The 16,112-nt window shown below is 36.8% G+C and overlaps 1 protein-coding gene across 2 annotated transcripts in view; it reads right to left on the reverse strand.

Annotated features, from left to right (window-relative positions):
* LOC138715713 (zinc finger protein 436-like) overlaps positions 1–16,112 on the reverse strand; it is an 18,397-nt gene continuing 2,285 nt past the window's right edge. For both annotated transcript variants that reach the window (XM_069848772.1, XM_069848781.1), the window contains exons 3-5: positions 13,167–13,274; positions 11,009–11,091; positions 1–6,050 (exon numbers count right to left, since the gene is read on the reverse strand). In XM_069848772.1, coding sequence (XP_069704873.1) covers positions 5,312–6,050; positions 11,009–11,091; positions 13,167–13,274 — 930 coding nt within the window. In that variant the 3' untranslated portion in view covers positions 1–5,311. The remainder of the gene's footprint in view (positions 6,051–11,008; positions 11,092–13,166; positions 13,275–16,112) is intronic.

The raw sequence follows: 16,112 nt of genomic DNA on the forward strand, positions 1-16,112 counted from the left end.
TTATGTTTGTTTCTGTATATACATAAATGAGCAACCAACCCCTCAATATTTATTTTATAAACTTAATTTTTTTGGTAAATGGTACACCATTTTGTAGTACTACTGTAATCACTGGGGTAACATAAAATGAAAGAGCACTTTTAGAAACACGATGTGAACACTGTGGAAGCTATAAATCTAAAACCACAAACCAAACTGTGTCCATTCTCATATAGAAAATACTGTCAAGTAGACAAATTTCTATGGTATTACTACAAAAACTTTTGCACTATGACGTAAATTTTTCAGAGCTACCAACTTAGGCAGATGAATGGCAGTATGCAAATATTCTCGGCTTTCTGTCACTTAGTTATCCCCCTATCTAACTTAACTCTGTCACTGTCCTCAGAGCTATGTATCAAAGACTTCGGGTTTAAACTGCACTTCTTCTTGCGAGAATGTCTTGCGGTCCAGTCACTGTGTTAATGTTTACATTAGGACCCAATCCACTGCTCTGGAATAGTGGTCGGCATGTTTGACTGCAAAACTAGAAGGCCCGGGATCGAATCCTGGTTGAGGTTTTTTTCAGGCTTTTCCCTCAACCCAGTAAAGAGCAAATGCTGGGTAACTTTCGGTGCTGCTTCATTTCGCCATCATTATCACCATCCTCACCTATCCTGCCTGCTTCCATACTCATCTGTAATCTTATCATACTGGGCTAACAGAATTCGATCTAATGGGTGTCCCAACCTCAGAGCAGGATTCATTATAATCGCCAAAAAGTAGGCAGAGGTGGGGAGGAGGGAGACATCAGGACCCAAACCAAGAGCGGACAGATTACAGTCTTTTCATCTTTCAGATGTTGCATCTACTGTTACTCCTACCACGGCTGACTTGATGGTTGCCTTGCTTCTCCTTTACCGGCCTTGACAATTAATCTTGTTCCCTGTGTTAAAGCTGTAATCGAGAATATATGAAATTCCCGCCAGATGGCACTGACTGCCAAGTATTGCTGAGGAATGTGTGAAGGTTTCTTGTGCGATTATACTTAGTAATATTGTGCTTCTTTCTACTGATAAGTTAGTTTATTGTGATGTGATTCAAAATGACATATTGTTGTGTACTTCGAACAGAAAAAAGAGTGGAGGAACAATATCATTCCACGAATTTCCGAGTGATAGGGAAAGATGTGAAAAATGGCTTAAAGTGATTTCACGCCAAGACTTTATTCCAAACAGCAACTTCCCATCTTCAGTCGTTTGTACTTTACATTTCAAGGAAGAAGATTATTCTAATAATGGGAAATTTAGACGATTAAAACCAAATTCTGTGTCAACAATATTCCCTCATTAACCTAGGTATAAAGTAACAGATATTAAAAGACCATGACGGAGGTTACTAAAATTGATCTCCCCCCACCCAAGAAACACAAATCTTTTAGTAATATTGGTTTTTCACTATTTGAGTGGCTCAGCATCAGTTAATGACATTTCCTTCTTGCCAGTTGAAAATGATCATAAAGCCACGCAAATAGAGACTGTCAACATTGACGAGCTAAAAAGAAATATAAATAAATTGCGTGTGAAAATTACACGACTTAATCAGGTGTTACAACAGAAGCAAAATGAGATAACAAAAACAACCGAAAAACTCCAACTAATTGAAAGAGATCTGTTACATAAAGAACTGGAAATTGTAAAGAAAGAGGCCGATGAAAGCAATATTCATGCAAAATTTATCTTTGATCAGCTGCTTAATCATCGAAAGAGAATACCAAACAAGAATGTATTAGAAAATTTGTGTTCGGAAATTGAGCCCTCTCTTGCAATGCCCAATTTGTGATGAAGACGGCCAAAAACGACTTGCTAATATCATTACTGTGACACTTCTAGATAACAATGCACCAGCTTTAACTGAAAAGCTTGTTCCTTCGAAGAATGTGGCTTATAATCCATTGAAACTATGATTCTTGAATCTGCAATATCAACTGGAATGTTTTAGTGCAGTGAGTGAAATTATAAAACTTAGTACAAGTTATGGTAAATAATTACATCGCAGTTTAGCCTAGGGGTGCTACCCAGCAAATGAACTACAAAATTACGCCTCTGTCATCATGTTATTTAAACTGAACAGGTAACTATGTGTTATCTTCCCTGCTTTCAAACTCACACTTTTACATAATGAACAGAACTAAATATAATAATACTTATATTTTCTTATTTATTATTTATAAGTGTTATTATTCTTTAATCATTTCTTTTAATTCATATTGAGCATTTCTTCTGTGGACACCAATCCTTGGCAGATAGCGCCTCGTGGTCGAATTGAGAAATTAACCAATTTCAGAATAAGAATACTATTGTCAAGGCCGTGTATAGAGAAACGAAAGGAGCATCAAGTCAGCCGTGCTCCTGCTATGATGAACATTAGCTGGAAATTTTTCAACTCAGTGATGGTGAAGTAGAATCGTTAGTGGTGTACAAGGGTGTACCAAAACTAATCATTCAATTTCTTTTATTTGAAACTGACTAAATTACGTTCTTCATTTCACAATATACAATACAAAATATTCCCTTTTTTCAAATCCCACCTACTCCCAATAGTTCTGCACACATCTTTTTCCTTTTTAAGATGTTTTTATAGTCTTTGCTGTTACATTTCAAAGACAAGGTTTATCGTATTTGCTGGCATTCAAGATGCACCCTTTTTTGAAAAGGGGGGGGGGGGGATTTATCACCGAATATTATCCTAGACCATATATGTAACAGATAACTCCTCGCTACGTTAAAATCAGCAGCACTTTGAAGAGAACAACCACCAGGATCGCCACCCATCCGCCGTAAATGAACACGAGATGGCAGCACAGTCGCTAATGCAATTCAAATGGGTATTATGACGTGACTCCTTATGTAACAACTAGATGGCAGCTTAGTAAACCTGACAAAAGTTGTTAACCTCAAAGCCTGTAACCCCGACATATCTGTTACATATATGATCTAGATTATTATAATGAATTTACAGTATTTCAAGTATAAAACAATATATAGGTCGACTTTCATCAAATACCTATTCTGACTAGGAGAGAATATCTTTTAAATTTCTTAATCAAAATCCAGAAATTCATCTCCAGAGCTAAATGAAGTGTCACTTGAAACTTCTTCTAAATCAGAATCTGAGTATTCATACAAAAAATTGTTCTCTGTACCATCCAGTGCATTATTAATGCCATACTTCTTAAATGATTTAAGGACTGTCTCAGTATTCACAGACCCATTTTCAAAGAAAAAAGGTGCATCTTATATGCCAGCAAATATGGTAGTTCTATATTCCTGTATGATTTCTCACAATATTCCTCTAGTCTTCAATTATCGGAGTTTTATTACATGTTATCACAGTCTACTATATACAGTCACGAAGCTTGAGTTTTGAGGGTACTAGAATCAATAGACTGTGAGGGTTCTATTTTGCATTGCCTGTAATGAGGCAATATTAGCGATCCTAGTGGTGAGCAACTATCTAATGTTTGCATATTTACTATGTATTGAGCTTCGCGACTGTATATACTAGACTGTGATGTTATTATAAGGAGCACAATTAAATACAATGCAGCAGACTATTTGGCAAGGTCAAAGTTTCATCTCGGTTTATCCTCTTGTCGTATTGCAGTATGAATCCCTTCACATGTTACATCATCTTGTGAGATGATAGTCTCATAACAATCTTCCATTCCGCACAGATGTCATCCAGTAACAATCACACATGCTCGCCTTTTGCAAGTCTTTACATGATACGATTTAATCCCAACACTCAGCTGTTCAGACAAGTACAGCCACTGTGCTACATAAAGTCAATAGTCTTAAGGTAAAAAGGTCGTAACCCTCAATTTTAAGAATATTTCAGAGGAGTTAAAAATCGTATTATTCTTTATTTTATTTTTTATGAGTAAGCCACATGCCTTTGCAGTGTAATCTCACTGTCTTTATTAATAAAAATCAAATTTCGGTAAAATGCTACAACCCAACACTGAGAGGGATACAGCATTTTACCAAGTTGCAGTGTGGACAAAAAGTCTCACCACAACTACATAAAGATTAATTTTTGGTCCTACAGAATTATCTGATATAGTTAGCTGCCATTGACTCAATCCACTCATTCGAATCTTCAACACATCCCATGCTGAAAGCTTTTCTCTCCCTCTTCAACAACTTAGCTCCTTATCAAAACCAACTCTGAAATCCTACATGATAACACCTCGAAATACATCCACCAGATGTCATACAAGTATCACAGACACATTTTTAATGCACAGATTGTTTTGCATGAAAAGTAAACTGGCATAGTGCGACTTTTAACCCACACTGTACATATTGAGTGAGACCAGCCTCATGGTCTAGTGGTCAGAGCTTCTGGCTATAGTTCATGAGGTCCCGGGTTCGATTCCCGGTAAGAGCACAGGAATTTTTCCTTAAAGGGGATTATTTCTTTGTTCTGGAATTTAGGTTAAGTTAGATTTAAGACCTCTCCTGGCACCACATTATCATAATCATCCTATCACATCATCGGGGTAACATAACTCCACCTTCCAGGTGCCCCAACCTCAGAAGTGGGTTACAACTAAGCCACGGCCAGGAGAGAAGACCAGAAATGTCGAAAAGACAACCTGGTGGCATTGGATTAAAAAAAACATAATGAGCGAGTTGTTTACTGTTTAATCAACTGCCTGAACCTCACAAGTGATACCAAGAAGGCACCACTTATGAGGAAACTAGGTCAGGAGATAATGGGGTAGGGTGACCAGTTCCTTCACCCCTGCACTGCATATATTGCCGACTAGTTACATATTATATTAATCAGACTTCGGAATTTGAGTGTTACAAATTCTAAGAATTGTTAATTATATGACACAGAAAATAATTGAAGGTTAAATCCTTTTACATACACATAGAATGACCATAAACAAATAGGCTACATATAGTGTGAAAATTTCAATTTTTGAGGGTTACAACCTTTTACCTTAACACCGTTGATTAATAGTGATTTACAGGCTGTCCGAAAAGTCCCACACTATAGGACTAATCACAGTATATGTTCTATATGTGCTCCACACATATCTGGAGGCGAAAATCCATGCTGTAGACCTGTGAATTAACATCCCCAGAAACCAAAGTCCAGGGAATTCAAATCGGTCAATGTGGAGCCCATTTGACAGTAACTCTGTGAGCAATTCAACAAGAAAAGCCATCATCCAACCATATATAAAATATGTAATATATGATGTCCTATTGTGTAGCACTTTTCAGACACCCTATATTTCCATCCACAAACACACGACTTAATTGTCTTTAATAGTATGTATACGAGTATGTTTTAACAAATGCCCCCGTTCTCTAAATAGTTTACCACAATAATTACACTGATACGGTTTTTCCCCAGTATGTGTCCTCATATGCCTTATTAAATGACCACGACGACTATAACTATTTTTACATACATCACACTGAAACGGCGCCTCTCCAGTATGCGTTCTAGTGTGCGTCACCATCGTTCCTCGTTGACTAAACCTCCTCTCACAAAAATCACACTTGAACGGCCGCTCCCCAGTATGAGTGCGTTTGTGTTTTACGAGATCTGACGGATGTGTAAAACTTTTTCCACAATAATCACACGTAAATGGTCTTTCTTCAGTGTGTATACGTCTATGCGTCTTTAGATTACCACGATATTTAAACCCTTTCCCACATATATCACACTTAAACGGAGTTTGTCCGTTATGAATGAGAGTATGTCTTATAAGACCTTCTTGCTGGTTGAATCTTTTATCACAAACATCACATTTAAACGGTTTTTCTCCTGTGTGAATAAGATTGTGTCTTAAGAGACTCCTTCGACGTCTAAATCTTTTTTCACATATATCACACTTGAATCGTAGTTCGCATGTTTTCATCAGAGCCCTTTGCAATATAGATTGATTATTTTGGTGACTGGTGATTCTGTCATCCCTGATATCTGCCAATGTCTGGTCATTTCCTGGTTCGGAGAATCTATTACAGTTGACATCATTTTGTTGCACACTGTATAAACAAAAACAAAAGTACTGTCAATATCATCAATGATAGTTATGTACGATAATCATACACGAAATGTGACAAAAATGTCGCAACCACCACCACCATTATGTTTACTGTCTGTTGCTAGTTTCTGTGGTCGGCATAAAGGAGCCATACCATCATGCATGGGGAAAGGGGAGAAATGGTGAATGAGAGGGAAATAAGAGTGCTTTGTGGAAATATTGTCGGACCATCGGATCTGTGCCCCCGTAAGATATGCGAACTGAACCCTAATTCCTTCTCAGCCTCGGTAATTCATTTCTCTCCCTGCATTCCTATCTCTCTCTTTTCTAGCTCTCTCCCTTTCTCTCCCCCACTACTCAAAATTTTGAGCCTTCTTGCGGGACAGTTTATTTGCACTTGCAGTCCAGTGTTGTCAACTCAACATGAACACTGTAGCACGGAGTGACGAAAGAAATATTATTAAGCAAGTAAGTAATAGCATTTTGCGAAGAAGAGAAACAAACAGGTCAATATCTGTTTCCTATAAGTCGGGCAACGATAAGAGCAACTGCGATCATATGTGGGGCTTATTTTATTTTAATTGATTAAAATTACTTACTTAACAAATACTAATAATACAACATTTTATGTAACTTATATAGGCAGGTCAGAGCGCCTAACAAAGAAAATCAGGAGAGAAGGAGGCTGTGCAGGAGATGAAAAGCTATAATCACCAGGGAAGAGCAGACCAAGGGAACCTTTAATTCTTGTAGATGATATGAACCGATGTATTTTAAGAAGAAAGATACAAGAATTTTATACCATGTAGAATGAAGTTCCGACATTGAAGAAATTACTGAAGATTGCGAGAGACAATATTTTCCAAGCTTGGAGAGAAACACTGCGGAAGGTGATTCGAGACATGGGAATTAGGTTTAAAAAATGTAGAAATACAAGATGTATTTTGACTGAAAGAAATGATATTGTAGCATGGAGGACCAGTTATTTATTATAACGTTTCACGGAAGTTTGGCAACATCCCTATTCCACAAGGTTCGTGGCTTGCTGTTTAACGTGGTGGGAGGAAAGCGAGTGGAATGGAGTGAGTAGAGATGTTAACTTTTTCAAGAACGACGACAGCGCTGAAGGGGCACAGATCTGATGGTCCGACAATAGCTATGTCCCTCTCCGTTTCTCCCCTGTCCCCGAGCATGATGGTATGATCTTTCTACGCCAGTCACACAACCGAGCAAGTGACTGTAATGATTATGTTGATGCAACATGCTCTAAGAACTCAATATCTAAGAAGTACTGTGCTCATACAAAGTCTCTCTGCAGTGACACAAGTGAGGTTGTGGCTTAGCAACAACTGGTATTCAATTAGCAAGTTGGTATAACCCAGGTTTTTTTTTTACTTCATACCCTAAAGGTGCATCTACATGGTTCAACTTTCTTTCAACTTTTAAGCATTCAAGCGATGCATGCAAGATTGATATTTAATATTTATTTATTTGTCTAATGACTAGTACATGGTATTTACTATCATTGACTGAGGGAAAAACGAGAGTGGTGAACAAAACTACGGATTAAGTAATTAAAAACATTCGGGCTCTGGCTTCCCAGTAGCGGTCGACTTCCTTGGAGGATTTCAGAGCAGGGCATTTCGCAAGATGTTGTCTATCCATGTCTTCCTGTTGATGGCACAAAATGCAGGATGCTGACGGAAGGATGCCAAGACGATTGAGGTGTTTACCCAGGATGTCATATTCAGTGTTAAGACGAAAGCTTGCAACTGCCAGTCTTCTGGGTTCAGGAGGTGTATCTTTCAGTAATTTCCTATGTTGTTGCGAAATGTTTATGTCCAGTTCTTGTCGGTGATTATTTTTTTGTAGTTGCTTGATATATTGTTTTACTGAGTTAAATGTCAAAGGTTTCCGTGGGTTTATTTTGAGATTGGCACCCTTCTTAGCTAATGTGTCAGCCTGTTCATTCCCATGTAGATTACAATGTCCTGGGATCCACTGTAACACAACTGTTTTGCCACGTTCTTTTAAAGTTGCAAGTATTTTTTGACATAGACATAGACCTACCTCCATGTGGTGCACTCTGGACAACACTTTGCGGCAAAATGGTCTATAATAAGGCAAAGAAAATGAGAAAGCCAACAAATTGTCCTTTTAAGGATTACTCTGAACAACTTAAGATCCTTCAGTGGAATGCAGGAGCAATATCTCAGGCCAAGAAAACGGAACTTATAATTGATATTTAATATTGATTAATACATATATGAAGATGACGTTCAAAATGGCGCACCATGTAGTCACAAAATCTTCATGCATCTTAATTGAATGCACATTTTAAACTTGATTCTTTCAATATTCTTTCCAAATTGCATGCGTACGCGCATGGAAAATTGAACCGTGTAGATGCACCTTAAGTCTGAAACATAACCATTTTTCCCCTATTACTATATATGCTAGTGGATATAGTGATTTTCTGGTTGTCAGGTTGAATTTTCTATTGTCAACTTTGTTTCGAATTTCGGTACCGACAAATACCACAACTGGCAGTTATATTCTGTTATGCTGACAGCATTATTTTGCCTTTGAAGAAGCTGTTAACATTCATCAAACGAAAGTTATTAGCGAGTGTTATTTGAAATTTGAACATAATTAGAATAGACAGCATTTCAGAAGGCGCTCAGCTGCTATATGCGCCATAGCATTTCTGGTATGTGACGTCACAAGTTTGCACAGTAGAACCAATTGGAATCAGTCTATAACAAGTACTTCCCGAGTTCATTTGTTCATGTGTGAGTGTTTCAATACATTGAATAAGTAAAACTAACATATACTGTGTGTGTATGAGATAAGTAAATGGAAGAAGAGACTGTAAAAAGTCAAGTACTGCACAGGCAGGCGCAGAAAATAGTGTTTAAGGTGTATAATTATTTCAAAAACGTTGACGAGCAGAACACTGCCGGCCATCTTGATGCTGGCTACAACGTTGCCAATGCGCAAGAAACGCCTGCAGAAGCATGTGGTGTGGGATTGAGAACCATGCCAAGAATATTGTTAGTGAAGGAAAGAGTTTGTTTGGTGTCATGCTTACAGTAATCAATGGCTAAGGTCATTATTGTCTTTTGATAATTTAAATTCTCTGCTGCGCTATTTGTATTGCGCGTGGACGTGAAGTACCATGTGGCAATGTTGTATGCTGCCTTGCTCTCTCTATCTGTCACTCTTGACGCAGACACTAGCAGACTACTGCCTTCCGAATTGCCATCGACTCTAATAATATTAATAAACAATACAGTAATAATTAATAAATAAACAGGATACATTTTAACGTGGTATTTGGTGTTCAGAGTTTGTACTAATGAAACAAAATAAATTTTTTGGTTAGGTCTTATAAATCATGAAGTCTGAATAGTGTAATATGTTAATAGCAATGTATGCAATGGAGGGGGAAAGGAAATGGCCATCCTATCCCATTATCTCCTGGCTTAGTTGACTCATGAGTGATGCCTTTTGGTGTCACTTAAAAGGTTCAAAACCTGTCTTCGGACAGTTGACTAAAAAAAAAAAAAGTGGTAGACTTACAATTTTATTTTATCTTTTCTCAATCGTACTATCAGGGACTGGAATGCTTTACCTGCAGACTTACTAAAGGCTTTACCAACAACCAAAAATGCATTTAAAAATAGCCTTAAGGACCTTACTAATAGACGGTAATTATACACAGTGTTTAAAGGGTGTAAATGATATGTTGTTATTGAAGTGTTGTATCAGTGAATAATTATGTTCTGTCAGTGAAGTGTGTTGTATCAGTGAAGAAGTATGTCGTGTCAGTGAAGTGTGCTGTGTAAGTGAAACGTGTTCCTGTCAGTGAAGCTTTATAGTTTGTAGTGGCATGCAAAGAATTTGAACAGTGAAATGTTTTTGAAGTGTTAGTGAAATCAGGATAGAATCAGTGAAATGTGTCGTAGTTCCAGTGCAGTGAGTGAGTTGACAGCGAAATGAGTGTAATGTTGAAAGGTACTTGTGCAGATATGAACATATACTCGTGGGTTTTAGTTGGATCTTAGTTTTAAGATACAAATTAGAATATTTCAAATGTTATTTTAAGTGATCGTTTCATTTAATTTAGTATATTCCCTGTTGTTGATGTTGTTGTTATTATTATTATTAATTGTATTTTTAATTAATAAGTTTATTATTGTCATTATTGAGTGTAATTAGTTACCACTGCCACCGGGTATATACCCATTGCAGTGTGAATACATACATACATACATAACAAAAAACTTCAAATCTAGGATATGATATTGTGTAGCCCTACAAAATTATGAGAAATTAGCCCGAGACAAATGTGCAAATATGTCTCTGTGGACAGTACATAAGGCTGTAACAAGAATACTTAACTTACTAACTTACAACCATATACATTTACAATGATTTACGAATTACAACAGACTGATCATGAAAAAGGCTGCTATACTGATGGTAGTTTTGAAGATTTATCGATCGACAGGGGCTTAAAGTTTTAAACAGAATTTTTTTTACTGATAAGCCACAGCGAGAAGAGTCTGATACTATCAAATTCAAGAGAAGCAATCCTTGCCATAGCCACTTTGATTGCACACACAGCAATTATGTGAGTAATATGTATTTAAAGTTTCCCAGATAGCCAGTTAGCGATCTAGTTGGGTTTGGAATCTGTAGCAACGTCATTCATTGCTCATGAACTATTTCTTAAGTTCATTTTCTAGATATGCAGTAAGATTAGTAAATAAAATAAGGGAATCTGATTAAAATGAAGTTTAAATTAAACAGTGCATATTTAGATTTGCTCAATGTAAAGTAGCCTGTATACACTATTGAAAGCAAGTAAAAACAAAGTCATATCTGAGTAAGTATACATGAAAACCTCTTAATACAAGTTACTGGTAAGAGTAAAATGTTGAGCAAATAACTCACCCTGTTTGTGGAAGTTTGTGATCTTCAACTGTTACTTCTTCCTTAAGTTCCACTTTCAGTGCAGTGTGTTCCCAAGGTATTTCCTATATGCAAAATGGAGATAAAAATTAATTCTATGTTAAGCAAGCAAGAAGATAAACCTACATAAACTTTTATGAAAACATAAGTAATAATATAAATCATTGTAATGCATTAAGGAAAAAGACAGAGACAAAATAACAACAAGTGAAACTGTTATTTTTGTCTAATGATGGCTACTTGACTACGTCTTTCCCCATACCAAGCCAACTGTGTTCACAAATTTACAGACAGAGTCGTTGCCCAGCACGTGCTATTAAGAGGCTAGTCTATGCTACGCCTGTGATGAAATGAAATGGAGATTTGTGGGAATGCCACAGGAGAACTGGAACTCTCAGAGAAAACCCCTATTACCTGAACCAACACAAGTCATAAACCGGGGGTATGGATAGGGCTCGAACCTGAGTCCACAGGATTATGAGTCCAGAGCTCTAGTCACTGAACCACCATGGCAGCACAGCTGAAACTACAATTTTACAAATGCTAAAAAGTTATTAGATATTAAATAACTTTAGAAGTTAGTGAGATTACTTAATGGTTGTTAGTTTATCTGCCAAAAATAAACTCTCATAGTGTTTGCATAGAATGATCAACGACAGAATGCCCTACAAGATTTCTAGAAGATTATTTAGTGATGTATCAACTAACAGTTTATTTAACTTCGATGGAACAGGTGATGGTGAGATGATATTTGGTGAAATGCAGCTGAAATTCGCCATGTGATTACCTGGCATTCATCTTAGGGTTGAGGGAAACCTCGGGAAACATCAAACCAGATAATGAGCTCAATCGGAAATCAAACCCATACCCAAGAGCAACTCCAGGATCAGTATGCAAACACACCAGAGTCACGCTGGTGGCCAAAGTGTTTTTACAACAACTAAAGTGCAAAATCGTACAAGAATAAAAGCATATAAAGTTTTGGCAAAGTCCACATTCATGTATGGCAGTGAAGCCTGGACCAACCAAAATGAAGACATACAATGCCTAACAACTTCAGGGGAAATGACATTTTCCGAAGAACTACTGTCCACAGTCTACTGACAGTGAATTGATAACAAGAGAATTAAAAATAACATCTATTCATTAACACCTCAATAATAATTATATAGACAGAATTGGCTCCAACACGTCAACAGAATCGTTAGTTACAGACTGCCTCCATAGATCTCCACTATACAGTAGAACCTCAATTATCCGTGGTAATGAAGGGGATGGACTGAACAGTTAATAAAAAAAATCAGTTAATCTGTACCTTAAAATATTTTCGTAAATTAAGTGATTCGTAATTTCCTCCGTGGTTTTGTGTTTAACACACTAGGTAGAGTCAGGAGTTCACTAATTTAAGTTCGGTTATGAATAATGTGTTTTTAAGGGGCAAAGAAATTTCTTGTAATGGCTGTCAGCGGAAAGGTAGGAATAGTAGAGGTCTCATGTCGTAGATTTACATAGGCTGCTCTATACACTTTATCCTTGATTTCTATTAAATCGCGCACAGCTGTAATCAGTTTCGTATTCTGATGCAAGATGAGGCACAGTTTCTCTTTCCCAAACCACTCAATTATTACACTTTTTTTTCGATACTTAGCACAACACATTTTCTTTTGACACTTACGGAATACATTTTATATAGAAGTTGCAGAGTGCGGCAATTTGAACAAGAGACCAAATTGTGTAAGTGTAAAGGCTTGTAATAACACTCTGTACAAAAAAATACGCACTAATATAACGTACAGTAGTAATTCATATGTTTCTGTAGCAAAAAAAAAAAAAAAAAAAAAAAAAAAAAAAAAAAAAAAAAAAAAAAAGTGAGAGAAACACAATTGGATAATCCGCCAATCGGTTAACGGTTAATAGGGTGACGGATAATCGGGGTTCTACTGTATATCTAGTGATATCTGGTATTAGTTGGCAACACTGAAGAGACGGCCAAATTAGCCTTTTAGGAACTACTCTTACATGATCCTCAATATAATTATATATCTTGAGGAAAAATATCTCTTGAAAAGAGAGCAGCAGACCATAACAGGCCAATAGAGGCCTATTATTTGAAATAATGATGATGATGATCTCAGCTTACCTCATCACTAGAGTCCTGAGCCGCAGATATCTCAGATGTGTCCTCTTCATGTTTCATGCTACCACACCATGACACTGCGTGATCAGTTTTTGTGGAATTCAGTTCTTCCTGCACAATAATTGCGACAATTTTAAAATCAGAGATACATTGTTTCACACACCAAATTAGCAGTTGTATGCAAGTAAAGGTAGAAAGGTTAGATTAAAAACTGGTCACTTCCACAGAAAATAAAGTTTATCGAAAATTCTCTTTATTGATACTGATATTAGTGACAATGAGTTTGCCCAACACAAGTTATAAATTGGAGGTACGCCAGGGATCGAACCTGGATCCACAGGAATATAAGTCCAGGGCTCTAGCCACTAGACAACCATGGTGCTTAATGTACAAATGTAATGTGCTACATTTCACATGTCCTTGAATGTATTTTATTGCCCTGAAAAGGGAAAATTGGGCAGGAAGAGTTACATATCTTTCAAGTTGTCAACCCTTCCCCAAAATAAGATCAAAAGTATAATACTGAAATCCAAATTCGGCATCATTCTGTAGTCTGCTTAAAAAAAAAAGCAAAAGTAACATTTTAAAATCTTTCTTTATGTGGGAAATACCCAGTCACAAAACATTTTGCTTAAACAACAAATAAATGACAAAAGTAAATGAGTTTATATATTCTGGTTATACATTTTTTTTTGGTGAAGCAGATTATAACTTCTAAAATTTGCAAATACAATAAAACTACGAGAATAATCAACAAAAATTAGATTCGTTCCAACAATAGTCAGTAATACTAGTGACAGACTACAGTCGCTAATCACAATTAGCGTCATCACGATTACTGAAAATGTGTAGACACCAGTGGTGGCTCGTGGGTATTGAATTAAAGGGGGCTGCATACAGAAATAAATCAAGCAACTTACTTTATTTAAAGATTAGTTCCATGCACCTTGTCTTGTAGGTTACAAACTTTTGAATCATCATCTTATTAAAATCCGATATGTCGTTTAACATAATAGCTAATGCGGTCAGTCTCTCTTCTCTCATTGCATTAATTTAATACAGACTGTGTGGAGATCGAGAGAAGAAATCAGGGATACTGGATACATTAGCAAAAAATATGCGAGCTTTATAGGCTGTTTTGTTTAGCGGCTCTTTCCATTATGAGATTCAACTGATGGGCACTTAATTTCACATTTCTCCTGAATTGTTAAGGTACTGAACTGAATAGACTGCAAATATTGTACAGAATTAAACATTGTCGCACTTGTTATACTCACAATGTTAAAGAAAATGTATTTAAAACTGCGCGCTACTTACAAACTGCTGCAAATTTTGCAGCACCTGGAAACTTTGGATTCATGGCAAGGGGCAGCAGGGGGAGGGGTAAAACTAACGCGCAAAGCTTCCAAAACGAGACTGGCAGCTCCAGGGGAGGAAGTGGCTTCACCCTATAGTCCTTGTCTCTGATTTCGCTCTGGCAGCGCCAGGGGAGGAAGTGACTTCACTAACGATTGCGTGCATGCCATGAGAGCGAAATTTTTTAAAAAATTCGAGCCGCTACATAGAGAATGTATAATAAATTTATTTCACAACATAAAACGAGACAAGAACCACAAATATCTGGGGGTGCTGCAGCTCCGCAGCCCCCCTTCGAAAGCCGCCCCTGGTAGACAAACTAGGTCAAGAGGCATATATAGTTCTCTTACACTAGGTCACGCTTGGTCCCATCTGGTCAACAGCTGAATCACAGAGGAAATAATTTTCTCTATGTACATACTTATCGGTTTGTTTCCCTCCTGGACAACATCTAAAGTTCATACCTACTTTTGATGTTTGTTCATTGTTTTTCCATTTTCTTTGTTGTTGTTTCTTGCAGCTTGATACAGGAATTTATTTCTTAAACTTTTTACACGTTTTATAATTTAAACTGATACAATTTATACCATTACTACTTATATTATTTTGGAAAGAAATTTTATAACCTAATTATATAATTATATCATTAAGCCTAAGATTTATATTATTTTGTAATAAAACATATTTTTAAAATGAACCCTAACCTCAATGATATCGTCATAATAGAGACTGAAATTAAAAATCAGAAAAAGGAATCAGTTCCAGTTTGTAATCCATTATTTATTGAAATGAAACATTTTTCAGCAGCCTTCTACTGACTCCATAATATACGAATAATTCGTCTGGCATTTGTTAATATATTTGTTTTTATTTTCTCACATATGCATTAAATTTCTCCAATTTGTCTAATAGTAGCCAAATGTCATTTTCTATCCATTCATTTTCGTTCATGTTTCATGCAATACAATGGAAGGGGTAACAAAATTCCACAGCAGAAGCTATAACGACTTCCTAAATAATATAAATCAAGGTGATTCGAAACCAAAGATTACTAAAATGTTACTTTCGTCCACTGGGTCATGCCTCAGCGTGATTATCTAGTTCTGGAAACAGGATTAAGCTCCTGATTGTGATCGGGACGGTGACACACTACAACCCCGATCACGATTAGTGATTATAGTCTGTCACCAGTATAACCGTCCGCAACTATTATGAGCATGCACAGTACAGAAAAGCCATTCCAACACACTCCAAACCAGTTCTGAACGAGAAACATGTACTTCAATCGGACGTTCCAACAAACTTTTGACATGGGTTTGGAACAATCACAAGTAGTCAGTGAATTGAGACGTACTGGTGAGTAGCCTATGTGTAGACATACGCATATGCTCACCAACATCTCCTGGATACTGAAGAAAGACATGATGGACTGTTTACATCTTTCGCATCACAACTTAAAGGAAAACCTGGGCAAAGCCGGATGCTTTCAAAGCTTCACTTGAACAATTATTTTTTAAGTCCAACAATAGACTACTGAAAATGTCCCACCACTGGTGATGAACAAGCCCATAATCTGAAAGAACGGTGTAGTGG

Source organism: Periplaneta americana, chromosome 2 (assembly GCF_040183065.1).
Source record: "Periplaneta americana isolate PAMFEO1 chromosome 2, P.americana_PAMFEO1_priV1, whole genome shotgun sequence".
In the NCBI taxonomy this organism is placed as follows: Eukaryota; Metazoa; Arthropoda; class Insecta; order Blattodea; family Blattidae; genus Periplaneta; species Periplaneta americana.